We start from the raw sequence: 26615 nt of genomic DNA, 5'->3' as shown, positions 1-26615 counted from the left end.
TCATCTTTCTTTTCTATTCTCTGGAAGGCTAGAACGATCTGTTCATGAAAAGTTTATTATGAAAGAAAGTTTATTGGAATGCATCTATAAGATAATTGAGGTCTGTTTGTGTGTGTGTGTGTGTGTGTGTGTGTGTATGGGACGATTTTTAGCTATTGATACAATTTCTTTAAGAGTTATGGGACTATTTGGACATTTTGCTTTTTCAGTCAGTTTCGCAGCTATGTTTTTCTAAGAATTTGTCCATTCAAGTTTTCAGATTAATTTGCATGAATTTTTTCACAGCATTCTCAGTACTGTCTTTAGGCCTGCTGAGTCTAGTTCTATCGCTATTTTCTTTCCTGACATTGTGGTGCTGACTTTTTTTTTTAAATGCTAAAATCAAATCCATTTTTAAGCCATTTTTAAAGAACCGGTTTTTGGCTTTGTCAATCTCTATTTCTTTTTTTTATTTTTTTTGCTTTTTTGCTGTTTATTTAATTTATCTTTGCTCTTTGTTATCTCTTCTAATTTTTTGGATGTCTTTGCTTCTTTCCTCTTTTCTTAAGCCAAGCACATGGCTTTCTTCTTTCCAAACATCAGCATTTAAGACTATATATTTCTCTCTGTCCTACAAGAGTGGATATGTCATATTTTTCACCGTCATTAAATTCTAGGAATTGTCTGATTTACTGTGATTACTTCTATGGTCTATGATTTATTTAGTGATGAGTTTAAACTTTCACACATTTATGGAGGCTTATCTTTTTGTTAACTGACTTCTTTTTAATTATGTTATCACCAGAGAATATGGTCTGTGTGATGCTGATTCTGTGAGATTGGTTTGGAACGTGATTCATTCACTTTGGTATCTGTGCTGCCTAGCACAGTGCCAAGAATGCAGAAGTGTTTGGTAAGTGTTTGCCGATGACATGAATGACAGATGGATGCCTGTCTAGTGACCAGGCATTACAGGGATTGTCTCTTTCTGCTCAGCCAAGTCGTCCAGTCCTGCCAGCTACATCGCATTGCAAATTAGCCTTGCAAATGAGCACCAGTACTATATTGGTGTTTCAAGGTTCCCTTCTAGCCTGCTCACTCCTTCCTCCTTTGGCCTGGGAAGCAGACACTGAGTAGGTGGGTGAGAAACGGCTTATAATACTGGTAGTGTGAGACGGTCAGGCCCAGCCTTGAATGTAATACAGTTAGATCATTGCTTTCTATTTATTTCTTCTATGACCTGGAGGAAAGTATTTCTTCTCTAATGCCAATAGTCTCTAAAAATACACGTAAGGTGGCATTTCCTCCAACGGAAACTTTAAAAAAAAATTCTTGCAGCATTGTCTTTTTAAAAAAGATTTTATTCATTTATTTTCAGAGAGAAGGAAAAGGAGGGAGAAAAGGGAGAGAAACATCCATCGATTGCCTCACACGTGCCCCCAGCTGGGGACCTGGCCCGCAACCCAGGCATGTGCGCTCTGACTGGGAATCAACCCAGCAACCTTTTGGTTCTCGGGCTGGCACTCAGCCCACTGAGCCACACCAGCCAGGGCCCAAAGGAAACTCTTATCTCATTGAATCCCTGGAAGTAACCAGCCACGATCTCCCCTTGTAAAAAAAAAAAAATACTGAGTTCCTGATCTGTACTTTTCGTTCTATCCAGGGACCATTTCCACCTCATTTTTATCCCTTATAATAGAGGGGTGGTAACACCTTAGACTTGCCTAAGAGAATATAAAGGCGTAACAACATCTGGCCGAATCCTGCTGGTACAGGGCATTTGAAGACGAAAGGAAAATACATCTGCTCTGCACTAGTCCATACATATGGGTTCAGTGAGTCTGTGAACAATGAGTTCCATTTTAGCCTTTTTGAATCAACACCACCCGGACATATGAGGGAGAAAAGAGTGAATCGTTTGCTTGCCTGTCTTTTCCTAAGCCCCTGAGAAATGCCTTTTGAAGATACCTGTTAAATAGGCCCTGAAAGAGGTCCAGAACCTTCTTACTTCAGAGTAAACCTCAGGAGAGGTGGCAATGTTTCTGGATTATAACAGCATTTATAAGTCACAACAACATCCATATAGTGTAACAAAGTGTGTATCCTGTAGCTGATCATACATCGTAACAGTGTTTATATGTTGTAGTAGATGGTTGACGTGAGGCTGCCCAGACAGTAGAAGATAACTTAATGGTGCTCCCCAATACTTTTTTAAGTGGCATCACGTTAGGAGCCCTTCCCATTCAGGTCCCCCTGTTACCTTAAGTTTGCTCCCTGCTTTATAGTAGTCTGGTCTACAAGGCCGAGTCCTCATTGTTATATGCCGAGGCAAACGGTGGGCGTCTCCCTGCCTTGCTGTGTCTGTTCCCCCTGTGTCCTCCAGAGGGCGTCCTCAGCCCTGCCTAGGGCCGCAGCGGTGGATGGTGAGTGATGGGGGTAGGGAACTCACCTGGAGCGCAGAGCATTCAGACTGGTCTACCTTTCCGGACAAGAGACCTCAGAGGTCATTTTTCAGGGGCGGAAACGGACTGAAAGGACTTGCCTGAAGGCCACCAATGAGCTAGTAGAAGGTGCTGGACTAGCACTAGGCTTCCAGCCCCCTTTCCTCTCTTCTTTTAGGGGGTGAGTTTCCCGCCGGCCCCCTTCCTCCTCCTCCTCCTCCTCCTCCTCTTCCTCCTGCTTCCCTGACGGAGGGCCATCTGTCTGCCAGGCATGATTGAAAGCCTTTATTTACACGGCATCCTCACAAAGCCCCACGAGATATGTGACATCGCTAACTCCGTTTACAAATGAGGAAACCAAGGCTTTTAGTAGTAAAACCAAACGTGAATAACAACAACAAAAAACGTGTTTAAAATCGCCCAGCCAAAAAACACGAGGGCGGTAGGATTCGAAACAGGCCTGACGCCAAAGCTGGTGTCCCCACCAACCTGTGTGGCCTTTGAACCGACCCATCTCCAGAAGCACCAGACGCCTGCAGCCCAGACCTGCTCATTCCCGCTTCCCTTCCCCCTTCCCCCCGCCCCAGCCCTTCTCCGCCTTCAGCGTTGTCTCCCTCCATCCCTCTTCTCCCCGGTTCTCTGCTCCCACCCTGGCGGATACTTGAGCCTTAATTCCTGTGCAGAGAAGGGGCTGCTGGGGAGTGGGGGCTGTTGGGGCGGAAGAGCGGAGCCCCCTCCGGGAGCCCCGGGTGCCGCTGTGTGCTCCCTCACCAGGACTGGGTTGCGGACCGGACGCCGATTCCGACTCTGGGCGGGAACAGTTCATACAGTTTAGAATGGAATTCAGTGAGGGAACAGGCTTTGATGTCCAGATGCTAACTTTTTCGTTGTGGTAAAAACACATACCGACTTCATCATTTGTGTGCGTCCAGTGCAGTCGTGTTAAGTACGTTCATATTATTGTGCCACCAATCATAAGGACTGTATCTTCTTGCAAAACTAAAGCCCTGTACCCATTACACGTGAACTACCGGCTCCCATCTCCTCCCAGCCTTTGGCCACGGCCATTCTGCTTTCTGTTTCTACGAGTTTGACTGCAGTAGATACTCATATAAGCGAAATCATACAAAATTTGTCTTTTTAGTGCCTTATTTCACTTAGTGGAATGTCTTCAAAATTCATCCATATTGTAGTAGGCATCAGAATTTCCTTCCTTTCTAAGGCTGAATAATATTCCATTGTGAACGTATGTGATTTGTACACACATTTTGTTTACCTACCCATCTGCTGATGGACATGACGGGGTGGGGTCATGGGAGACTTCCCACTGAAGGCAGTCTCTGAAGAAGAAGGGTTAGGTTGACTGTGCCGCGTGCTGCTGAGAAGTAGCGAAGGGTGGAAACCGAGTCGTTGGAGATGATATTGTGGGGGTCACTCATGACCTTGACGAGAGAGGCTACAGCGAGGGAAAGAGAGGGAAGCCTGACTGGAGTGGGTTAAAGAGAGGTGGGGTAGGCACCCCAGCTGGTGTGGCTCAGTGGATCAAGTTCCAGCCTGTGAACCAAAGGGTCGCTGGTTCGATTCCCAGTCAGGGCACATGCCTGGGTTGTGGGCCAGGTCCCCCAGTAGGGGGTGTGGGAGAGGCGACCGATCCATGTTTCTCTCGCATATCACTGATGTTTTCCTCCCTCTCTCTCTCCCTTCCCTCTCCCTAAAAATAAATAAATAAAGTCTATAAGAGAACAGGGGAGATGCAGGGGCCGAGCGGTGACTGTAGCCAGCAGCCCCAGGCTGCCTGCAGCAGAGGGGCACGCAGAACTGCACTGGTCCCCGGGAGGCACACTGGACCTTCTGTTTCTACTGCTTGTCTTAGAATTTCCTTTGCTACTGCTACTAACACTTACCAAAAGTGCATTCACTAGGAACCCGATTGAGCAGACTCTTGACACAACTGTTCAGAATCGAGGACTACATTTTGGGGCGTGGTACCTTATTGTGGCTTTTTTAAGACACGAAAGTCAAGTTGTTCTGACGGAAGCTAAGCCAGAGAGCTCACTAAAGCATAAAATGTCATTTTGGTTTTTGCTGGAGTTAGTTTCGTCTCTTCGCTTTCTTTCTTTTCCCCTTTCCTGTTCTTCCTGCCCACCTTCTCCATCCCTTCCTTGTCCAGCCTCCTGAGCTTGGCGCCAGACACATCCACAAATGGGCTCCCTTCCCCGTGTCCCCGCTGTGTTCACCCGCACGTCTGCTCACGCCGACAGCTCTTCACTCTGAGTGTGCTCCGCCCTCTGTGCTCTTGCACACGCCTCTCCTACTGCATCTGCTTCTGTTGGTTAAATCCCATTCATTTGTATTAGGGGATAAGTTAAGCTGCTATAACAAAGAGACCTTCAACATGCCGGTTTAGGCCAGAGGAAATTTTATGTCTGTCTCACGGCATAGTCCAGAGGCAGGTGGTTCAGGACTGGTAGGGTAGCTGGGCCACCCTCACTCAGTGGCTTTTACCTCTGGACCCAAGATGGCTGCTCCAGCTCTCACCATCACACCTGCATCCCAGCCAGTGGGAGGAAGAGAAGGGACAACAGGACCACACATTCATTCCTTTTAGATCGTGACACAGATGTTGTTTCATGCCACCGTTACTTACATCCCACTGGCCAGAATTTAGTCACATAGCCACATTTCACTGTAGGGAAGCCAAATAGCAGTCTTTACGTGGGAAGATGGATAGTGGAGGGCAATATCCAATTGAGGCAGCTTCTGCCACATCATCCATCTAGAATTACCCAAATATCTTCTGTTCCAGGAAGCCTGTTCCTCTCGGGAGTATCCCCATTCTTCCTTCCAGCATGGCACTTACCATGCAGAATTGGGATGACCTGCCCTGGCCGGTGTGGCTCAGTGGATTGAGTGCCAGCTTGTGAACCAAAGGGTTGCTGGTTCAATTCCCAGTCAGGGTGCATGCCTGGGTTGTGGGCCAGGTCCCCACTAGGGGGCATGTGAGAATCAACCACACATTGATATTTCTCTACCTCTCTTTCTCTCTCCCTCCCCGCCTCTCTAAAACTAAATAAATAAAATCTTTACAAAATATTTTTTTAAACAAGAATAATTGGGATGATCTGGTCCCTTACCTGTTCCCTGCTGGACTGTAAACAGACACGGCTCATGCCCCGAGCATCCCTGAACCCCTAGCACCTGTGGCAGCGTGGGCTCGTAGTGAGTGGTGCAGCGTCGATGAACCCTGATGGCTGTGCTGTCGGCGCTGACACGCGGGCACTGGGCCCTGTGGGTAGGGGCGGGGCTGGAGTGGCCCGGCAGGTGAGGCGGTTGGCTGGCCCCACAGGGGGCTCCTTCACCTCTCTGCCTTCCACGCTGAAGTCCAGGAGTCTGCCAGGGGCCACAGGGAGGTGGACGGGAAAGAGCACTTCAAGGATTTACTTTAAGTTCAAGTGATATAATCCAACTCTTAGCACACCCAAAGCCCGGTAGGGTGTGGCTGTCTCAGCTCTGTGCTGGGTGGGGCAGGGCCCCGACTTCCACACTCTCCGGACCCCTGGCCCCCTCGGGCAGGAGGTGGGATCACCAGGACTCTCTCTCCCCGGCACCATCTCCCCACCCCCGTGGCCCCCATCCTTCACGTCTTCTCGCCTCCTCCTGAGGCTTCTTCTCCTCCTGAGTTGCAGCCTCAACAGTTATTCTCTGCCGTGCTGGGGTCATCTGCTGGAGCTGGGAGGCAGGATCTCGGGACAGGGCGGAGGGGTGAGGGCAGGAGAGGAGACCAGCATCGTGGGGGTGGGGGTCTCAGCATGAAACATTCACACCGTTTTTTGCCTGGCCCATTTCCCCCCCGTAACCTGTGATGTCGAAAGCGCCATCCACCTGTCACTTCCCCCGGTTTCCTAGGAGACTTCGGGGTCCAGGAATGGGTGTATGCGAAGGGACTGATCTCCTAATGCCACCATCCAGTGTCCAGACCTGCCCACGCCTCCCAGATGGGGGACGGCCCCAGTTATGGGTTCTCACGGACCCCTGCAATGCCCTCTGCCCTCACTGGGCCCTACAGCGGCCTTCCCCGCCGGCCTGCGAGCCCTGGGAGGGCCGGGGTGGCAGCCTCATCCAGCTACAAGGAAGCAGATGCAGGAAGTCAGTGACATTCGCCCGGCGACACTGGTTAGATATTAATGGAGTCGGAAGGGGTGGCGGGGTTTCTGATCGATCGTGGGCTGGGGAAGAGAGCAGGTGCAGGCTCATTATCGTGCTCCGAGCTCTGAGAGTGGCCGGCAGGGAACAGTGGCCGCTGACGAGGGGCCCACGGGTCCCTTGTGGGAACTTGCACACCTGCACGTTCTCACAGCCGGCCCCCAGGCTGGGGTTTGCCCGGAGCCCCAAGAGTGGGTCAGGTTTCCTGGCTGTGCCCTGAGCCGTCCTGTGGATGCCCGTTCTCAGGCCAGGCCAGGCGGACGGGGCACCTTTCCCCTCCTCGGGGCCCCTCCCTCCCCTGATTGCTGTGAATAAACGTCTCCCTTGTCGGCGACGCCCGGCTGTCTGGGAGGAGAGAGGGAACACCCCGATCTGGCCAGGCACATCGAGGCCTCGGGGTGGTGAGGACACTCTCACGTTGGGCCAAGGCTGGGATGGGAGCGAGGCTCCAGACACCACAGGCCAGCGCCCGAGGCTCCGTGGGCCCGGCCTGCGAGCCAGTGCCCGTCAGAGGCCCTTCATTCCATGGCAGTGAGGTGCCGGCCACCGAAGAGGTGGGAGGCCGCGCCGAGTCCTCCGACGTCCGTGGCTGACCCGCCTTCCCTTCTGGCCGTGGGAAAAGCCTGAGAACAGAGTACCGTTGTTGCCAGCATCCTTCCCGTTCCTTCTCTGCCGCGCCAGGCACTGTCTGTTGCCTAGGAGACCGGTGTGAACGAGACCCGCTTCCTGCCTTCAAGAGACTTGTGGTTTGCAGGAGGAGACGGGGCTGTCCACAGAGAACCGCATCCACCGCGTGACGTGCCTGTGCTCGGCACATGTGAGGGTGTGGAGCAGCCCACACGTGCTGCTGGTGTCGGAAACGGAGCTCTGAGTTTTCCAAGGGGCGGACGCACGCTTTGGAGCGGCAGAGCCGCGCGACCTCTCCTGTGTGGCATGGAGGCTGTGATCACTGTGCATTCAGAGGGGGACGCCGGAGGCCGGCGGGCTAGCAACAAAGTTACGACGCTCATTGAGAGCAAAGTCAGAGGTGTCCAGAAGGAGGGCAGTGGGCTGGGTTTCCAGAAGAACTGCCCCAGAGTAGGGAGTGGTGGGGGTGGGGATCTGAGGGCCACGGAGGTTTCTAGGCTGGGATCCCGAAATTCAGTGACGCTGGCAACTGAGACGCCATTGCCATCGGAGAGGACAGTATGGGGGTGGGGACGAGGACAGGACAGAGAAGCAGGGCATCAGAAAGCCAGGCTGTGGGGGAGGAACAAGCTGGGGCGGGGGGAGCAGGAGGAGGGACCTGCAGGGAGGGGAAACACCGGGATGCCAGGGCTGTCGCCTTTATAGACTCTGCCCGAGAATGCTCCCTTCCAGAGCGACGGTCCGTTCGTTTGCGTTCCAGTCCCAGTTATGACCAAGCCTCATGCCCTTTAAGGAAAAACAGCACGTCTGGATCGGCCACGAGCAGCCGTTCCTCGTACTCTCAGCACATCGTGATGCGTGATGCTCGGGGAGGGGGGGGAGGGAAGCATCTGTCATCTCCCTCTTGCCGCACCCTCTGCCACGGCAGTGACCCAGCGTCCACTCCACTGGCAGAGCCGCACGGGCTTGGCCAACGCACTGCCCGGTCTGAAAGCGGCGGCGGTCAGCTGATGTTTACCAAGCCCTGGGGATGAAAACCGTTGCTCAAGACCCACGCAATGTGATCCCCATTAGCGGCACAGCTTGTTTCTGTGGACGGTCAGCGCCGGAAGGGGCCTTGCAGACTCTCCTCCCGGCTCTCTCACTGTGTGGACAGGAAAGCAGGCGTCACGGAGAGGCGGGAACCGGCCTTCCAGCTGGCTTCTTCTAGGAGGAAAGGACTTTCTGTTGCTTGGAACAGGCACCGCATACTTGCTGCCTAACCTGAGATAAGACGAGCGAGCCCTTGCAGCCTATACTTCACGTCGAGCGTCAGGAAGCGCGCTGGAAACACACAGAGATCTGGCTCCTCGCCACCGCCCGGGACCCACAGACACAAGGAGAGCAGATGTCCTGGGAAGTCAGCGCGCGAGTTCTCCAGCGCTGAGGTCTTTCATTAAGCAGGTGTCTGGGAAGCAGGCCCCGTGGAGCTCCCAGCCTTGGCTGGGCTCGTCTCGCCGAAAAAATGGCACCAGCCCAGCTCAGCAGCAGGCCCGGAGCTGGCCTCAAAGTCGGAGACGCAGGAATGTGCCATTGTTATTTTCTCCTTTCTTATCAAGCCCCGTTAGCTGGAGCGAGAAAGGAGCAAAAGCAGGCTGGGAAAACATGTTGTTTCACCGGGTAAAAATTTACTACCAAGGAAAGGATTTCGCCGTGTCCAAAAAAGGACTAGTGAGGGCCTTTGGACAGGCGTAGTCGTCCAGACGCTCGGGGACAGTGTCTCCCGGTGTCACCCAGTGAGAATGTCTTCTGTTGGCCGATGGCGGTGCTCACGCAAGAGCTGAAACCTTCCACTGAGGCTGTGGACAGGGGCCGACAGGGCCAGCCCTTCGGGGGCACCATGTGGGGGAGGAGGACACGCAGGAAGAGGAGGGAATCACACGTCGTGGTGCAGAGGCTGGTCCTCCTTGGCTGTGGCACCCAGTGGGACGCGCACACCCTTGGGCGTTTAGTGTCTACCATTACGTAGTCACAGATGGACCCGGGGAGGCTGAAGTGCAGAGGGGGGCGGAGCTGAAGCCCCGTGAGGAATGCTCCTGCCTTCCTACGCCTCTCGTCCCAGTCTCCTGGCGCGTGCCTGGGGCTGTGGGGGAGCAGGCTCTGGCTCTGGCTCTGGCTCTGGCTCTGGCTCCAGCCCTGGCTGAACCTCAGAATTAGCCACGCCTTCCAGCCCCAGGGCTGTCACCTTGGTGTCTGTGGTGAGTTCCAGAACACAGCCCGCAGGTGCAGGAGCCAGGAGCCAAGCTGGAAACAGCGCAGCACCAGGGCCGGGAGTGGCATTCCCGGGCACCTCCCCTGTGCCCCGCAGTGGCGAGGGGTCCCGTGGGCACGTTGTTCGGTTGTGAACGCCCCACGCAGCCTCTGAGGCAGGCCACCGCGGCTTTTCCTCGCACAACACCCGAGGGTCCGTGAGGGCAATGAACTTGCTCAGTAACCATCGGTGATCACGTGCAGGCCACACACCCAGCTCTGCCTGCCCCCGAAGTCCTTGTGTTATTTGTATTTGTATTTTTTACCCACTAGCCCTTTCTGGGGAGGCTCAGCTCTTCGGCCTTTTCTCCCCTACGCTTTGGTGCAGCGAGAATGTTCTCCCTGTGGGCGTGGGGGAACTGTGGGCTTCTGCTTTGTTGCGTTTTGTTTTGCAGCTTTTGCAGGACACTTGATTTCAGTCAGAATTTGTGTCTGGAAAGCAGTTGCAGTATTTCCCCTTTACAGTACAGGACTAAGTGACGAATCATACACTCATATATATATGTACACTATGTGCATTCAAATGCAGTAAGGAGCTGGCGTACACACCCGTACTATCTACACTCAAACGTACTTGTGTTTGCACATTAGCCTGTCACCCCGGCCTGCAGAGGTTTGCACACAACGGCCTATGAGCTCACCCTAGGCCGGCACTGGCACCGTTCGCTCCGCACGGGACAGAAACGTGGACTGTGTGCTGTCTTTGCAGAACCAGCCGCCCCCGGGAAGCCCCTGTCACTGGTATTGACCGACGGTGTGGGACTGTGAGGTCCTGGGCCCACCCAACAAGGAGACGGCTGCCTGTCACCACTGGCATCCGTCACAGGCACCTGCCCCTGGGTGTCTCTGTGGCCCTCGGCCCTCCCCATGCTGTCCCTGGAGTCCGCCTGGAAGGTCCCGCTGTTTGCCATCCAGGGTTGCTGGGTGCGGGGGGTGGGGGTGTTGTGCTCTGAGCCTGGAGGCCCGCCCTCCACCGGGGCCTCCGAGAGACCTTGCCTGGACCTGAAGGGTGTTCTTTATCCGCCCCGCGTCCTGCATGTGCCCACCGGAAGCTGCTTCCGTTGGGCTGGGGACAGGAGGCCCAGCTAGGGGTCTGAAACCCCACAGGGGTGTCCCTAACCTGAGGCCCAGGGGCCCGCTTCTGCCTGTGGCCTCCTGGGGGGTGTCGAGGATGATGATGCTGAGTGGTTCTGCTGACGTTCCTGCGTCCGCAGTGGTCCCAGACTCTGCCTGTTCTCACTGAAGGGGCGTCTCCAGGAAGGGGCGTCTGCAGGAAGGGGCGGCAGCTTGGACTGGGCTGGTGGGCCCGCAGAGCCGTGCTGCCCCGTGCGCAGGGTGATGCCTCCCCAGGCGGCACGGTGCTGGGCTCTCATTCTGGAGGAGTCATCGTCCCGGAGGAGTCACGAGAAGCCCTGTCCTCTGGTTGCCAAGGTGCTGGTCGCCGTGACAGCGGTGGGCGTTGCCCCGTCTGGGGGGAGGAGCCATGGCTGCCCCGATGCCATCCTCCCAGGGCCCAGGCAGCTGCTCTGGCTGCAGCTCCAGGAGCGGGTGGGGGTGGACAGGGAGCTGGCAGAGGACTGTTAGTAACGTCTGCTCTGGGGATCGGGGCGGTCACAGGGCGTGTGCTCACCGCCAGCTCTCCCAGGTGACCCGAGGTTTGGGAGGACACACACACACATGCAGCCTCGGCAGGGCACGGAGGATGCACGAGAGGATGAGTGACCGCACGGCTGGATGCACACAGCCCTCTGGCCTCTCGGGAGACGTTTCCCAAGTGTCACACGACAGGGAAGGAAGTCACTGGCACGGTCTGCATCGAGGGTGACGGCGCTCACGCGGGTTGCTGGGACCTGCACTTTTCCGCTGATGCAGAAAAGCACGCTCTGCCAAAGAATGTCCTTGGAGGGAGTCGGTGTATTTTTCCTTCTGGTATTTAAGTCAAATGCATCTAATGTAAGCGATTCAGCTGCGAGCTGGAATGTGGGCTGGGTCCCCTCGCCCCGAGGGGAGCCCCCACCGCGAGCGGGCCCCGCTGTGTCGCCTGGCCGTGGGTTTCCGTGGGGCGGGTTGCTTTTGGAGTCCACACGGCGGGACGGCCTTGTTGGCGGGTAGGCTGGGAAGGGCTCGCCTCGGGGGTACAGGCAGTGATGCTTGGTATCCACGTGTCCGTTCGTTCCCTCACCAGGCAGCCCCTAACGCTTACTGCGGCCACAGCTTTCTACCAGGTGCGTTTTGAGGATACAGAGCTAGGACACCCCCCAAAACTCCAGGGACTTCTGTTCTCCAGATACATTTAGATTGACAGTCCGTTCAATCAGATAGTAAAAGTTGCACATTTACTTGTTTCTTTTTTTTTAAGATTTTATTTATTTATTTTTAGAGAGGGAAGGGAGGGAGAAAGAGAGAGAGAAACATCAATGTGCGGTTGCTGGGGGCCGTGACCTGCAACCCAGGCATGTGCCCTGACTGGGAATCAAACCTGCGACACTTTGGTTTACAGCCCGCACTTACTTGTTTCTTTTGAATGTACATCAACAGAAATGCAGTGTAACCAACCTAATTCCTTAACTCTGTAGAAGTGGTGGAGCTTTTTAAAGAACGAACTTGAAAGATCTTGGGTCTAGGTTTGACTGTTCTGCGTGTGCCTGGGTATGTGCGTGCACACACGTGCACACACGTGCACACGTGGGCCCCGCCTGCGCTGCTCAGCCCAGTCTCAGGGCCCGCACGTGTTTGGCCTTCTGCGCGGGGCCCTCGGGCACGCGGTGTGCGTGCCAGGCACCCAGACGGAGCCTGGGAGCTCGCTGTCACCGAGGCCCTGTCACGGCCCCTCTCGCCTCGGTCTCCCTCACCCCGCACTCCCCTCGAGGCAGGAAAAAGAGCACACATTCCTGAGGCGACGCTGTTCCCAGGGTACAGTTTCCATCCATCACGCCCCTCCGGAAAAATGTAAATATGCTCCCGCCGATAGTGGCATTATTTATTATCCCAGGCTGCCACACGGGCTGGAGCGGGCGCGGCTGCCGGCCAAGCCTTATCCGTGGTTCCCCTGGGAGGCTGCGCTGGGAGGGCAGAGCCGGGGGTGGGGGGGGGGCTGGGGGGGAGGCGGGAGCTCTGGCAGCTGGGCTGGGGCTTTGCCACCGAGGCTGCACACGGTCAACGTGTCGGGGCGGAGTGGGGCTGCCGCCACCTTGGAACCAGGTCCTTGGAGTCGGTCCACGTTTGGAGGGCGGGAGGCTGGCTCCACACGGTGCCCAGGCACATGGTTTTTCGGGGGTGGGAACCGATCCATCTCGTTGGCGTTTGACTTGTGGCAGGTGGGTAGTGGACTGTGCTGGCGTCACTCAAACCCGAGAGGCCGCTGCCTGCCTGGCCGACGTTTCGTCGAGCCAGCCACGCTCGCTTCCCGTGCACACAACGGAGAAGGCCCGTGCGACAGAAGACCCTTGTTCTCAGGGCGCTTACACACCGGGGGCCGTAGGTGCCCCTGCCCCACCGCACTGCAATATATTGCAATGTCAAGAGGCAGACAGTTTTCTGGGAGGGGCAGGAGAAGGCACCCAAAACTCAGTCCGGTCTCCTCTGCCAGGCCTGCCAGCTCCCTCGTGGACTGGCTTGGTCCCAGCCTTCACGACCACGGTCGGTCGTTCCCACACAGAGTGGGCTTGGACCAGGCAGGCCACGTTCCCATCTGGGAGGTGGGGCCCCCGCCCGCACTTGTGCCCACTGCGCGGTGTGATGGCGAGAACCAATACAGTAAGTTGGGCACGTTCCCCAGAGCCTTCCATGTTGTTTCCAACTGTGCAGCTATCTGTCGTGGGGGGGAGGGGGAGGGGGCTGCAGGGGAGCAAGCCCTGACTGCAGTGATGGGGGAGCCACAGGTGCAGACAGGTGTGGCCGGGGACGGACGCTGGAGTCAGGCCAGGCAGGCCCAGGGCTGTAGGTCGACGTGAGAGTGGGTATCAGGAGGTCCCGGGACAGGACGCTGCACGCTCTCCCTAAAATTCAGCGTGGGGAGACAGCAAAGAAGGGTTCGCCCTAGCGGAAATGAACCGTTTTGCGTGCCACCTGTGTGCACCGGAAGTCCTGACAAGTGGGACTCTGCTGCGTCTCGGTCACTGTGCACCGAAGCGCTCCGTTAAGACGGGACTGACTTGGAGAGACGCACCTCCTCACTGCCAGGCGGAGGGCGGAGGGCACGGAGCCGTGAAAACAAGCCTGGCGGTCGCTGAGGGCGCGAGAGGTCAGCTGCAGGAGTGGAAGGAGTGCTGGCGGGCTCCGTGAGGCTTCTCGAAGGGGCGGGGAGCCCAGACCCAAAGATTTTTGTGGAGGGATCCAACCCAGTGACCCGAGGACAAGCCTCCTGGGGCGGGGGACATTTCTTTGTCTTCTGTTAAGGTCTCAGAGGTGTTGTAGCTCTATGCACACAGTAGGTACACAAAGGACTTCTATTTAACCAGCGGAATGGATAAGCCTAAACAAAATGCATCTCTGGAACAAGTAATGGTTGTTACCCAGGTGCCTTGTTTTCGGAAAATGATGGGATAGGACGGCGGAAAAGAGCTCGTGGATGTGCGTTCTTTTCTTGGTCATGTCCCTCAGAAGTGGGTTTCTGGGGAGCAGACCAGCTCTGCCCTCTCAGGAAGGTCCGGGGTCTCCTCTCCTAGTGACACTCCCCAGGGAGGTGCTCCGTCTTCTTGGCTGTAACCCAGGGACACGACCCACTGCCTGCCAGCAGACAAGCAAGCAGCTGGCCCCTTGGTGGCTCTCAGTAGACGTAGGTGACGTTCCTTGAAATCCATCTCGTTGCAGATGTGGACGAGTGTGCGACGGACTCCCACCAGTGCAACCCCACGCAGATCTGCATCAACACCGAAGGCGGCTACACCTGCTCCTGCACGGACGGCTACTGGCTCCTGGAAGGCCAGTGCTTAGGTGACAGCTCTGGGGCCCACGGGGACTGTTGGAAGTGGTGACGGGCCGGGGGTTGTGAAATGTGGGCCAGCTGGGGGTCGCCAGGGCAGTGGGCCTTTCTTTGCAGGGGGCGGGGACATACAAGCCTGTTGAGCTCCCATGTGCCATGCATCGCCACCTTTTCAAATCCGTCGTCATCATCACCATTGTGTCCGCATTAGAGATTTTTAAATCCTCATCGGAGGACATTTTTTTTTAAGATTTATTTATTTATTTATTTATTTTTAGAGAGGGAAGGGAGGGAGAAAGAGAGAGAGAGAGAGAGAGAGAGAGAGAGAAACATCAATGTGCGGTTGCTGGGGGTCATGGCCTGCAACCCAGGCATGTGCCCTGACTGGGAATCGAACCTGCGACACTTTGGTTCACAGCCCACGCTCAATCCACTGAGCTATGCCAGCCAGGGCAGAGGACATTTTTGTATTGCTCTTTTTAGAGAGAAAGGAAGGAGGAGAGAGAAATATAGATGCAAGAGAAGCATTGATTGGGTGCCTTCGTATGCACTCAGACCCGGGATCTGTGCTGGGACCGGGGATCCTAGGTGTTGGACCGGGGGGCGGGGGGGTCACACGTTCAGGTGCCCTGACCAGGAATCAAACCCAAAACCCTTCGGTTACAGGACGACGCTCCAACCACAGAGCCACACCGGCCAGGGCCGTCAGAACTTTTGAATGCATTTTTAAGGCTCCTGTCTGATTTTTATCCACACTGTTTCCCCTCCTTTTGAAAGTTGACATCCAAGGCAGGACATGGTAAGGTGAGGGTTGCCCTGTTCGAGTCCGAGGTCACGCTGAGAGCAGAGAACAGTTTGCGCAGTCACAGAAAAGTTCACGTCTCCGGTGTGTGGATCGGCGGATTCCGAGCTCACGCCGTCTCCTCCCAGCCCCCCACCGGAGCCTCCGCCACGCCCACCCCGCCAGCTGGTCTTCCTTTTTGCCGTGAAACAGTCAGTCATCCCCAACTGAGAACCTTGTTTCTTGCCGTTGGCATCCGCTGTACGATCTCTCTGTTTGTTTTTACTGGAGGGCTGTCTCCCTCTCTGCCCCTCTGGCTTTGGGTCCAGCCAAGTGAATGAATTCACAGCAACCTCGGGCTGTCAGTTCCATTTCTCTGCCTGGGGTCTGATTTCTATACGGCGTTCTCGGAGAAGCCCTGCCAGGTCACTTACTCTAGGACGCTGCTCCGTTGCCTGCAAATCAGTGCCGGGGAGCTGAGAAGCAAGCCCCGACCGACCGCATCATGGAAACCAGAAAAGAAGGTTCTTTTGTCCAAGCCTCTCTGGCCTGAGACGGCATTGGGGCCGCCTCTAGGGCCCCGTCCGTGGCCTCCTCTGGGCCTGATAAGCCCGCCTAGACGCGGCCTGGCTGTGCCTCCCAGGCACGCCCCCAAGAGCTGGCTGCCCACGGGCATCTCAACCAGCCCCAGCGATTACGGAAAATCTGATGCCAGGGCTTTGAACATAAGCAGATCATTGTGAGTGAGTTATTTGTACGGGAACTTAATATGTAGCGTTTCAGAACTGGAAGGGATGTTAGATATTATGTCATTCAGCTTGCATGGAGCTGGAAACCGGGCCTCCAAGAGGAAGGACGCTTTGGACAAGGCGAATTCCGTCTAAAATTGCTCGTTTCTCAGTCTGGTTTTTTTTCCACCACAAGGGGGCGCAAGAGGGGGATCACAGGGACACAGGCTGGGTTGACAGCTTGGACAGAGGAAAGCCCTCCCCATCTGAGGGGGGCCAGCCCCCAGGACATTCCGGTACCCACCTGGGAGGGTGGCTCGTCCACAGAGTGGGACGCTCTGGGAGGGGTGCTCCTGGAGGCCACTGTGGCGCCACACACGCGGCCTGCCGCTAACCCAGGTCCGAAGTGAAGGCCTTTACTCCTTGTGGCTGAACTCAGGCCATTCTCTGACCAAGCTTGTCTTTCTCTTTTAAAACCCAAGTTCCTGAACCATCCCCCCACCCCACCCCCATGACCTTTGGAGGCATTGCTTTTGCAGAAAAACCATGGGCGGGGGACTGCCTTTCCTCCAGGGCACCCCAGGATGTCCCCCCTTTTCCCTGCCGCCTCCCTGTCCTCGGTGATGTGTCCATCTGCACCCAGGAAAGAGGTCGGCCAGCGACTGCACAGGCCGAGGTGCCTTCTGAGCAGGAGCTGCAAAGCCCTGGGGGGGTGGGAGGGGGCAGTGGGAGGGGCCAGGTTAGAAGTGGATGGGACTCAGAGACAGAACAGAACCCCAGGGGTGGGGCGCAGCCTCTGAGGAAGGTTGGACAACAGGCCGGGGGGTGGTGGGACCCTTTCTGGCAGCGGATGGTAGGAACCAGGCACAGAGACTGAGGTTCTGAACGGCGTCCAGAGCCCTGGGTGGACCCTGGTTCCAAAGGAACGAGGGTCCCAGGGAGGGAATGTGGTTAGTGTAGGGGGTGGTGGGGATGCGGTAAGAGCCAGTGTAGCTCCAGTCACATCGGTCGGTGACAACAGGTGCCTGTGTAGGTGAGGACTCTGTGTCCACCCATGCCCTTCATTCAAGACATGTCAGCCTACAGCAGCGAGTGCTCCAGCCCATCAGCCCATCACCCTGGGGTGTTGGGAAGCGCTTTCCCAGGGACGCCAGGCTGCCCATTGACGGGTACCTGTCGGCAGGGAGCTCATACCGGCCGCTCAGCTAAAAGGACCCGTTTATTCTCAGAGCTGCCTGCTCAGCATAGACCAGCCACGCTGGGAAGAGGTGTGTTTGTCCAGGGTGCTGTGTCTGCTCTGGTGCAAGTCGGAGACCCCGGGGAGCTCCGGAGTCCTCGAGTCACTGGATTCACGGGTCCCTAGACCACGGTGCTGCCAGCTCATCCTCACCTACACGTGCCCTTGTTCCCGACCCCTGGACACACTCGTCGTTGGTGGGGCTGGTGCGGAGCCTGTCGGAGCGAGGCTACAGGCTCCTCTCACACTTTGAGCTGCCTTGTCCCTCCCCGGGGCCATGAAACATGGACATAGAATCTTAGCGTTGGCTCTTCACGTGGGTAAAAACCCTGCCCACTCGGAGCAGAGATGTCCCCTACAACTTTGAAGACAGGTTCGGGCGTTCACAGGACTGAGATGGGTCTAGGAGGGTTGTGGGGAGACTGAGCCTTGGAATCCCGAGGGTGTCACGGTCGCTGCCACTCCATAGCGCTGTCTCCACGTCCGCTCCCCCGGCTTCCCTCCGTGGTCTCTGTCCCGCAGGGACGGGCAGCAAGGACGCTGGGGGCGGCGGCGGCGGTGGTCGAGAAGGAGTGTCTCACCTTGTGCGCGTCTCTGTTGCCAGACATCGACGAGTGTCGCTATGGCTATTGCCAGCAGCTGTGTGCGAATGTCCCCGGATCCTACTCCTGTACGTGCAACCCCGGTTTTACCCTCAACGAGGACGGAAGGTCTTGCCAAGGTACGTGACCCGAACGGCGACTTGGCCACGCTGTCTCATCCACGTTCTGACGGTTTGTGTTGGCGGGAAGCACTGTCGCTAAAGCGCTTCCTGCTGGTTGTCTCCGCCTGCTCCTCCCTCTGCGTACAGAAACCTGAGACCTGAACGGAGGTTATCTGACACCTGTCGAAAGGTAGGGCCAGCGGGCACTGCTGAGTTTAGGAGCACCTTCCTCCATCAGTTGGGAGCTTACGGCCGCGCGCATTAGCTTCTCCCACCCTGGGGTGCACCCCAGGAGGAGTCCTGCCGGCTTCCTCGACCGCTTAGAAATGTTCTCGCGTATCCTGTAGCCCAAGTTCAATTCCTGGGGCCAAAGTGGAGCGGTCAGAAAGAACTCCTGACCCTCGATGAATCACAAAATGAGCACGTACACTCTCGGCAGGGGTGTTGGGGGCAATTCTGACGCCTGTCACTGCAGCTTTTCCCCTTCAGCCTGTGCCAGGACGGCCTGCCGCCTCAGCAAAGAGTCTGGTGGCGGCGGCAACTCCCCCCCACTGCTCAGCATTCCCCACAGGAGCAGAACGGGGTTGGGGGGGGGGGGCAAAGGCATCTTCTGGTTTCCACAGGATCTCTTCAAACACTGATAAGGAAGACAAATAAGCTACGTGCTTAGGGTCGTTTCCCTCCGCAGGTTTCTTCTGCTCAGGAAGTGAATGGGCGACTTAAGACTCGAGGAATTAGCTCGAGTCCCGCCTGGCCGCCAGCTCCCGCCCCCAGCCCCCCTGGCCCGGCCTCCAGCCCCTGGCAGCGGCCCCGTCCAGGGCGGAGGCAGTGCCGGGGCCTCAGAATGAGGTCTTTGTCTGGAGTCTGCCACCCGGCTTTGCGGGGCCCGTTTCCTTGTCACCCCATCCGAGGTCTGGCTGGCAGGCTCCCGGCCAGCGACTGGGAGGATATTATGTCTCCATTAGTTCAATCGTATCGAAATCGTTGGGTAAACAGGAAGGCATCGGCGTTAACGCGTTTGATCCTGGGTTCTTGGGACGCCTCTCCTCCAAAGCTGATTGTTCCAAGGAGTCTTGGTTGTGTTCCTCTCGCCAGGAGAGGTCATTTTCTTCTGAGAGCGGAGACGGGGCTGGGAGATCGAAGGCGCTGATAGAGCAGGGTATGTCCCCCCTCCCCCCCATCCCCGCCCTGTCACTGGAGCAGGAGCAGGAAAGTGGGCCCCTGGCTCCCCCACCGCTGGGTTAAGCAGCTTAGGACAGACGCAGGCTTCTCTGTGCCAAGGCCCAGGTTTCCCCCCAGAGGCTGGCTCGGTGCACCCGGCGCCTCCTGAGGAACAGCCAGGCACAGCGGAACCGAAAGTCCCATGTGCCCTTGAGGCCTTCCAGGGCCGGGCCTGTGACAAGGAGACAAGGAGCAGATAGTACACCTGGCAGCACCAAGTCCAGCAGCAGGCAGAGCACCCGGGCCGCACGCGCACCTGGCCCCTGGGATGCTGCGTCAGCGGGGCCCGCTGGTGACATGGAGCGTTCCCAACCCCCGGCAGCTTTCATAATGCCAACACCTCGAGCGAGGAAGTGTGTGCTTTGCACTCTTCCAGGCGTGGTCACGTCTGTTCGTTTTATTGGATCCCGACAATGGCCTCGTGAGGTAGGCTGGGCAGGCGTTTGTGGCTCTGCTCCCAGATGAGGAAATCAAGGAGCAAAAAGGTTAAGCAATTTTGGCCAGAGTCACTCAGCCAGGTGGTGGCGGGGTGGAGAGTGGAACCCAAAGGAGGCCTTAGCCTTCCTGTCCAGCAAGTGGGAGTGGGGTGCGGGCTGCTCCCACAGGACTCGGAAGGATGTTTGGGCATGTGTGTGGATCCCAGGGCTCCTGGGGGCAGAATCCTTTGGGTCAGGGCTCCCCCAACCTCCCGGCTGCGGGCAGGGGCTGGCCTGGGCCTGTTAGGAACTGGGCCACACGGCAGGAGGGAGCTCGAAAGGAATGCACCGGAATCATCCTGGAACCGTCCCCCACCCCTGGCCCATGGAAAACTTGTGTTCCATGAAACCAGTCCCTGGTGCCAGCAAGGTCGGGGACCACGGCTTTGGGTCCTGCTGCTGAGCGGAAACCTCTGGGAGCTGAGGGAGTGTGGGACTCAAGCTCATTCACCTCCGCGTGACCGCGTCTGGCCAGGAGCCGACACGCCAGCCCCGGTGCTCGCCAGGGCCGTTCTGCCCGAGCCTGCGCCCTGCGGCCGGGCCCGGCGACTTCTCCCCCGCTTCCCAGGCAGAGGCCTCCAAGCTCCCGTGGGTACCAGCGGGGACCGGTATCTCGCCGGACCCTCCCTGCGTGGCCGGCTATTATTTCTCTTTCTGCAGATGGCCCCACGCGTGCCAGGAAGCAGGAAGTATGTGGGCATGGGATTAGCCCTCTGCTTTAAGAAAAGCTCCTCGAGCTGCTCCTGGTGAAGGCATGTGACTCTGAAAACACTCCAATCTCTGTTCGGAGTCTGAAGAGGTTTACTGGGGCTTTCTGAAGAGGACAGACACTCTCTCGGCTGGAACTGGGGTCCCTGGCATCAGGAACGCGGGAGAGAGTGGGCTGGAGGCTGGTCCGCCTGCACAGTGTGGGAGGGGGCCCCCTCTGCCCCCCACCACCTTCGTGAGCCGTGCAGAATGAGCCTTGGGTTCTGCAGAAAGACCCGGGACTCACGTCCCAGTTCCGTCGTGCCCTTGTTATATTTGCACATCTGTCAACCTTCAAACAAATGTGAGCACCTCGCTGGTGTGTAGCTGATACACAACGAACTGCATTGTTAAAGGCACATGACACCATGAACTTTGGCATGTCCACACCCCGAGAAAGCACCACCACTCTCGGATGACGAATATTCCAGCCTTTCTAACAGTTTCTTATGCCCCTTTGCAGTCCTCTCCTTGGCCGTCTGATCTTGTAACGCAGGGCCGTGGCCCTGTGGGGGATCCTATTATTATCTATTACTATCAGTGATGTTATTTATACATAATTGTCCTAGCTTGGGCTGCCCTGACAAAATATCTTAAACTGGGGGCTTACACAACAGAAATGTATTTTCTAACAGTTCTAGAGACCGGAAGTAAGTCCAAGGTCAGGGAGCCAGCATGGCCAGGCACTTTGGAGGGCGCTCCCCCTGGCCTGCGGACGGCCCGTGTCTCTCTGAATCCTCACCGGGCAGCAAGAGCAAGAGCAGGCTCCCTGTGTCTCTTTTTACAACGGCACTAATCCCGTCGGGGGGTCCCCACGCTGGGACCTCACTTCAGCTCAGTTACTTCGGAAGGGCCCTGTCTCCAAACACTGTAACATTGGGACTCAGGGCTTCTACATGAGTTGGGTTGGGGACGTTCTTAGAATTGTCACAGTTACTTAGTTGTTTGCCTGAACATCAAAGTCAATGGCAGTGAAGGGAGAGTTCGTTGGGAATGGAATGTAGCAGAGGATGGGAAAGAGCAGCTATTGGCTAGAAGTTCCTGTTGGTGACCTCGGAGAGTGGACTTCCTAGGAAGGGGTATACGTGGGTATGTGCATATATGTTCATGACATGTAGGTATGTTGCTTCTACCCTTCCCACTCCTTGACCCCAGAGGGACATGTGGACGGAGCCCCTGAATCTCCAGTGAACACTTTTGGGGGCTGACGTCTCGGTCTGCCAGGTCCCGGATGGAGGTTCGCGGTGCCTGTGGGCCTGGTCTCCCAGCCGCAGGTTTTGTGGCCGATGCGTTTTCATCTGCCTCGTGACAGCAGGCGTGTTGTTGTGGGAACGGTCCGTGACGCGCTGTGGCTCTGGCTCTCCACAGACGTGAACGAGTGTGCCACCGAGAACCCCTGTGTGCAAACCTGCGTCAACACCTACGGCTCTTTCATCTGCCGCTGTGACCCAGGATACGAACTTGAGGAAGACGGAGTTCGCTGCAGTGGTAATGAGCTTTATTTAGCATTGGAGATTTCCACCTGCACCTGGGACCCGGGGGTGGGAGGGCGGAGGTCAATGGCTTTCTTCACAGGTGTTTCCTCTCCTTTCCCAGAAGCCTCTCCAGTTTGGGACATTTCCCAGTGCAGTGGGGTCACGACCACACAAAACAGAGACGAGTCACTGCCTGAAAGGTGGAGTGGGGTCCCACCTTCCTTGTCGCTTGAGCCCCAAATGCAAAAACCAATGGAGTTACCCTTGAGGGTCTGAGATGGGGGCGAAGGAGGGACAAAGTCACCCAACTGGTGTGAGTTGCCCGTCCTCAGCCAGCACTGACCCAAGTCCCGGGGATCGCAGAGATGGTGCTGGCTGAGGGCAGCGACCCTGGACGGTTGGGAGAGGTGGCCATGGGGTGGACGAGGCCAGGCGTGTAAGCGCAAACACTTGGCAAACTTCTAAAATCTCTGCAAACACTCGGTGCTCAGCTCCAGGCCCGGCTCGTGGGGAGCAAGCAATGAGCCGTTTTCAGATCGATGCGTGAAGGGCTGAACAGCGAATGGAGGAAATCTTAATTTGTTGTGAGAACACAGACGTGATGGCTCAGCCGACCTTTTATAAATTCCCTTCCAGCCCTAGAGGCCGACTCTCTGCCCATGCCAGATGGTAAATCCTGTTACAATTTTCTTATTAACTCATGTAATAAGAAACTTGTAAACTCCTTGAAAAATAGGGACAGCCTCTCACTCATATTTATTGGCGTCCTACACAGAGCCATGCAGACCGCTTTCATTTTCTTCTTCCTTTTCCTCCTTTTTCTCTGTTGTTTGTTTTGTTTTTTTGGTGAATGTTGAATCGAGCCCCAGCCCATCCACCGTGGGCATTCTCAGCGGTCAGTGGTAGACGAGCACAGTCCAAATTAATAATGCTGCGCCGTGCTTTTCAGAGTAAGTGGGCCATGCCCTCGGGTGTGACAATCTTTTTGTCTTGCGGAATGGAAAGTTTCCTAATCCCGGGTCTCGCTGTGAGGACGGGAGCTAAGCCTGTCGTGAGTGGGGCTATGTGCGAGGACAGCTGTGCTCTGGGCACAGTGTTCCCTGGAACAGATGAGCCCCGCCCCCCCCCATCCCTGGGGGCCGGGAAGCCGGAGCAGCGAGTGAGTGGTGACAGAGGGTCGTGCACCAGTTCAGCGTCTGTCCGGGACACTGAAATGAAACACCCTCAGGCCTGAGAAGCCACGTTCCCCCTGGATTTCAGCTCCCCGCCTGGCGCTCTCTGGGGAGTCTGGGCTCAGGGACGAGTGGGCGGAAGGTTTGGATTGGGAGAGGACCAGTGGTTTCTCCAGAATTCCCGGCGCGTCCCCAGAGGTTTACCGGCCACCCGCAGGGGCGTCGCGGGGGAGCGACTCTGGAGCCAGAGGCCGGTTTCTGGCTCTCCCTGGACGGGTCCCTCCCCAAGGCTCGGTTTTCTCCTCCATTAAAAACAGACGTGCACCCTCCTCGGGCGGGCGGTCACACAGGTAAAGTGAGTCGGTGCACCTGAGTGTCATCACCGGGCCCCACGTCCTGTCTCGGAGCGCAGGTGGAAGAGGCCATTGGCTTTTCCAGCACTTTTCACGTTCCCGGTGGTTTGGCAAGGATTTTCAGTTGACTCGCTTTCCCCAACACGGCTCACCCCTCCACGTTCACCCTGAGGCCCACTGTCCTTAGACTCAGTGTGACCTTGACCCCTGGACACCGGGGGCTTCAGGGCTGGCCTCGGACAGCAGTGGGACAACGAGAGAGTTTGTTCCCTGCTCCTTCCTATGCTGCCCCCTTCTCTGCTGGTCATCCCCCAGGAACGTTACCCTCGGTGTCATCACGGCCAGTGTGGCTCCTCCGTGCAGCACCGGACCCCTCCTAGCTGTGTCCCCTTGTCCCTCAGGGGTCTGTGGAGAAGAGCTGATCCCAGAAACCACGGTGGGCTCTCATGTGGAGGAATGAAAATGGCCTCATGTGAGCTCCTGGCCACAAACTGGGCTTGTATTACATTGGGTTGGCCCAAAAGTCTGTTTAGTTTAGTTGGGTTCTGGTGGGTTTTTTTTTAAAGATTTTATTTATTTATTTTTAGAGAGAGGGGAAGGGAGAGAAAAAGACAGGGAGAGAAACATCAATGTGTGGTGCCTCCTGGGGACCTGGCCTGCAACCCAGGCATGTGCCCTGACTGGGAATCGAACCAGTGAGCTTTTGTTTCACAGGCCAGTGCTCAATCCACTGAGCCACACCAGCCAGGGCTGTTTAGTTTTTTTCTGTAAAACAAAAGACACATATTTCATTTCCACCAATAACTTCACTGATTCGGATATTTTGAGTGTGTTGGCTCTCTCCCACTATTGGCTTCTAGTGGGCAGAGGCCAGGGGTGCTGCTAAACATCTTCCAATGAGTAAGACAGCCCCACAGCAAAGAATTGTTTGGACAAAATGTCAATAGTATCAAGAAACTTCGCAAACTACTTTTGACTCGTTCGATCAATCACAGCACCTTTTTTACACACTGCACAAATCTTTCTTTGTATTTCAGTTGCGTTTTTACCTTTCTTGAAATAATAAAGGGCAATACGCCAAAAATGTTATTTTCTCCCATCTTCAATATTAAGATGGCTGCACAAAAATCCACCAATTTTGTCACTTTTTTTGAAATGCACGCTGATACGACAGCTGTCACAATGCAATCTAACAAAATTGTTCTGGATGATGTTAAAGACAATTAAGTGCTACTCGAGCCAGGGTAAGAAAAAAACTAAATGAACTTTTTGGCCAACCCAATGTTTCAGCTCTTCGGCCTGGGGCTTGCAGACCCTAAGACAAACTGGGTGTGGATGTCAGGGCCCCTTCCTGCCCGGTGGGAGGTGGGGGTGGGTGCCACCATCTCTGCCTGCACGGGAGCTCACCCAGCTCTGGGCAGTCCCCCCAACCTCAGGACTCCCTAGATCCACCCGTTTTAAGTCCTGAATGTGATAGGCTCAGGGAGACATTACAGCATTGTGTTGAGAAGTGTAGGAGCTGGAGGCCGGCTCCAGCTGGAGGCCGGCTGGGTTCAAATCCCGGCTTTAACCCAGGTTGCCCATTATCTGTGACTTAACAAGTCACCGCGCTTCCTTAGACCTCAGTTTCTTCTCTGTAAAATGTGGCTCCCGATAGCGCCTCCTTCAGAGGGCTGAGGTGAGAATCAAATCAGAGGAGGCGGGTAGAGCAGTGAACTCCGTGCTTGGTCCCTATCCAGTCTCAGGAAGTGCCAGGGTTTACGACCTGCTGACGGCATGAAGGAGTTTATGAACTGACCCATTTTCAGCCTCCTTGAACCTGCGTCACCCCACTCCAGGCAAGAATTCTCCATAGCGGGGTCAAGCAATAGAAATATAACGTGAGCGACAAACGTGACATATCTGTGATCTAGTAGTCTACAGAGAGTGAGGCCCCTCTGTGTTCTGATGGGCTGGGGCCAGAGACACGGACTCCTCGGGCTCCCAGGGGTATGGGGGAGGGGTGCGGCAGAAGCAGGTCCCACCGTGCCTGCTTTAACTTTCAAACCAGCAGCCCGGTTCTGCTGGCTACCACCCATCTCCTGAAGATCCCCGGAGAGCCTGGAAGGAAGGAGTTTTTCCTCCTTGGACGTGAGAGGCATCGGGCATGCAACCGGAGTCCTCCGACGGCGGAGAAGCCTCCCCCTTTGCTGACGCCCACCCCGGGCGACTCCAGCAGCCATCCTCGGGCTGTTAGAGCGATCCAAGGACATGCCACTTGGGGAAACTAGGGAACGCAAGTTTTCGGGAAACGACAGATGAAATGAAAACATGTTTTCTTTGGCATGTTTACTGAATGACACGCACACGGGGGCTTCGTTGCCAGACTCTGAGTGTGATAAAGAGCTGGCTTTGCTGCGGCGCCTGCTTCTGCATCGGCGGCCACGGAGGCTCCCCGTCCCATCCCTTCCTGTCCCCTCCTGTCCCGTCCCCACCTCTGCAGCCGGACAGTGGCCCAGCGCCAGGTTCCCGGGCCCAGAGCCCCCCTGAGGCAGGCAGGCTGCCACAGGCCGCCGTGCCTGCCCACCCCATGCTGCTCTAGAGATCTCTCTTTCCGGGAGGTTCCTGGACGTAATGAAGTTTTAATACTGGGTTGGCCAAAAGGTCTGTTTAGTTTTTCTATAAAATGAAAGACACATTTTTCATTTTCTCCAATAACTTGATTGGTTTGGATATTTTGAGTATGTCGGTTCTCTCCCATGATTGGCTTCTAGTGGGGAGAGCCCAGGGGTGCTGCTAAACATTTTCTCATGCATCAGACAGCCCCACAGCAAAGAATTGTTTGGCCAAAACGTCAGTAGTACCAAGAAACTTTGCAAACCATTTCTGACACGTTGGATCAGTCACAGCACCTTCTCCACACACTGCACAGATCTTTCTTTGTGTTTCAGTTGTGTTTTTACCCTTTTTGAAATAATAAAGCGTAACATGCCAAAAATGTTGTGTTATTTTCTTCCATCTTCAATATTAATATGGCTGCCCCAAAATTCACCAATGTGGTAAGTTTTTTAAATGCACACTGATATGACAGCTGTCACAACACAGTCTGACAAAATTGTTTTGAATGAAGTTAAAGACAACTGAGTACTACTAGAAACTATCATACAGGAAAAAAAAAAAAAAAACACTTTCTGGCCAACCCAAATATAATGGCCTTCTGGGTGTGTCCTTTTTAGTTGTGATTTTAGGAATAATATTGTTTTTCAACTTGGGACGATTG

General features: G+C 55.7%; 1 protein-coding gene across 3 annotated transcripts in view; it reads left to right on the top strand.

Annotated features, from left to right (window-relative positions):
• FBLN5 (fibulin 5) overlaps positions 1 to 26615 on the top strand; it is a 76108-nt gene that overhangs the window by 32055 nt on the left and 17438 nt on the right. For all 3 annotated transcript variants that reach the window (XM_045823759.1, XM_045823758.1, XM_045823757.1), the window contains 3 exons: positions 14352 to 14474; positions 17814 to 17930; positions 21725 to 21844. In XM_045823759.1, the coding sequence (XP_045679715.1) occupies positions 14352 to 14474; positions 17814 to 17930; positions 21725 to 21844 (360 nt within the window). The remainder of the gene's footprint in view (positions 1 to 14351; positions 14475 to 17813; positions 17931 to 21724; positions 21845 to 26615) is intronic.

Source organism: Phyllostomus hastatus, unplaced genomic scaffold (genome assembly GCF_019186645.2).
Source record: "Phyllostomus hastatus isolate PE091 unplaced genomic scaffold, TTU_PhHast_1.1 phas_scaffold_501, whole genome shotgun sequence".
Taxonomy (NCBI): domain Eukaryota; kingdom Metazoa; phylum Chordata; class Mammalia; order Chiroptera; family Phyllostomidae; genus Phyllostomus; species Phyllostomus hastatus.
Note: the sequence above shows the minus strand (reverse complement) of the source record. Positions and strands in the feature narration are given on the sequence as shown.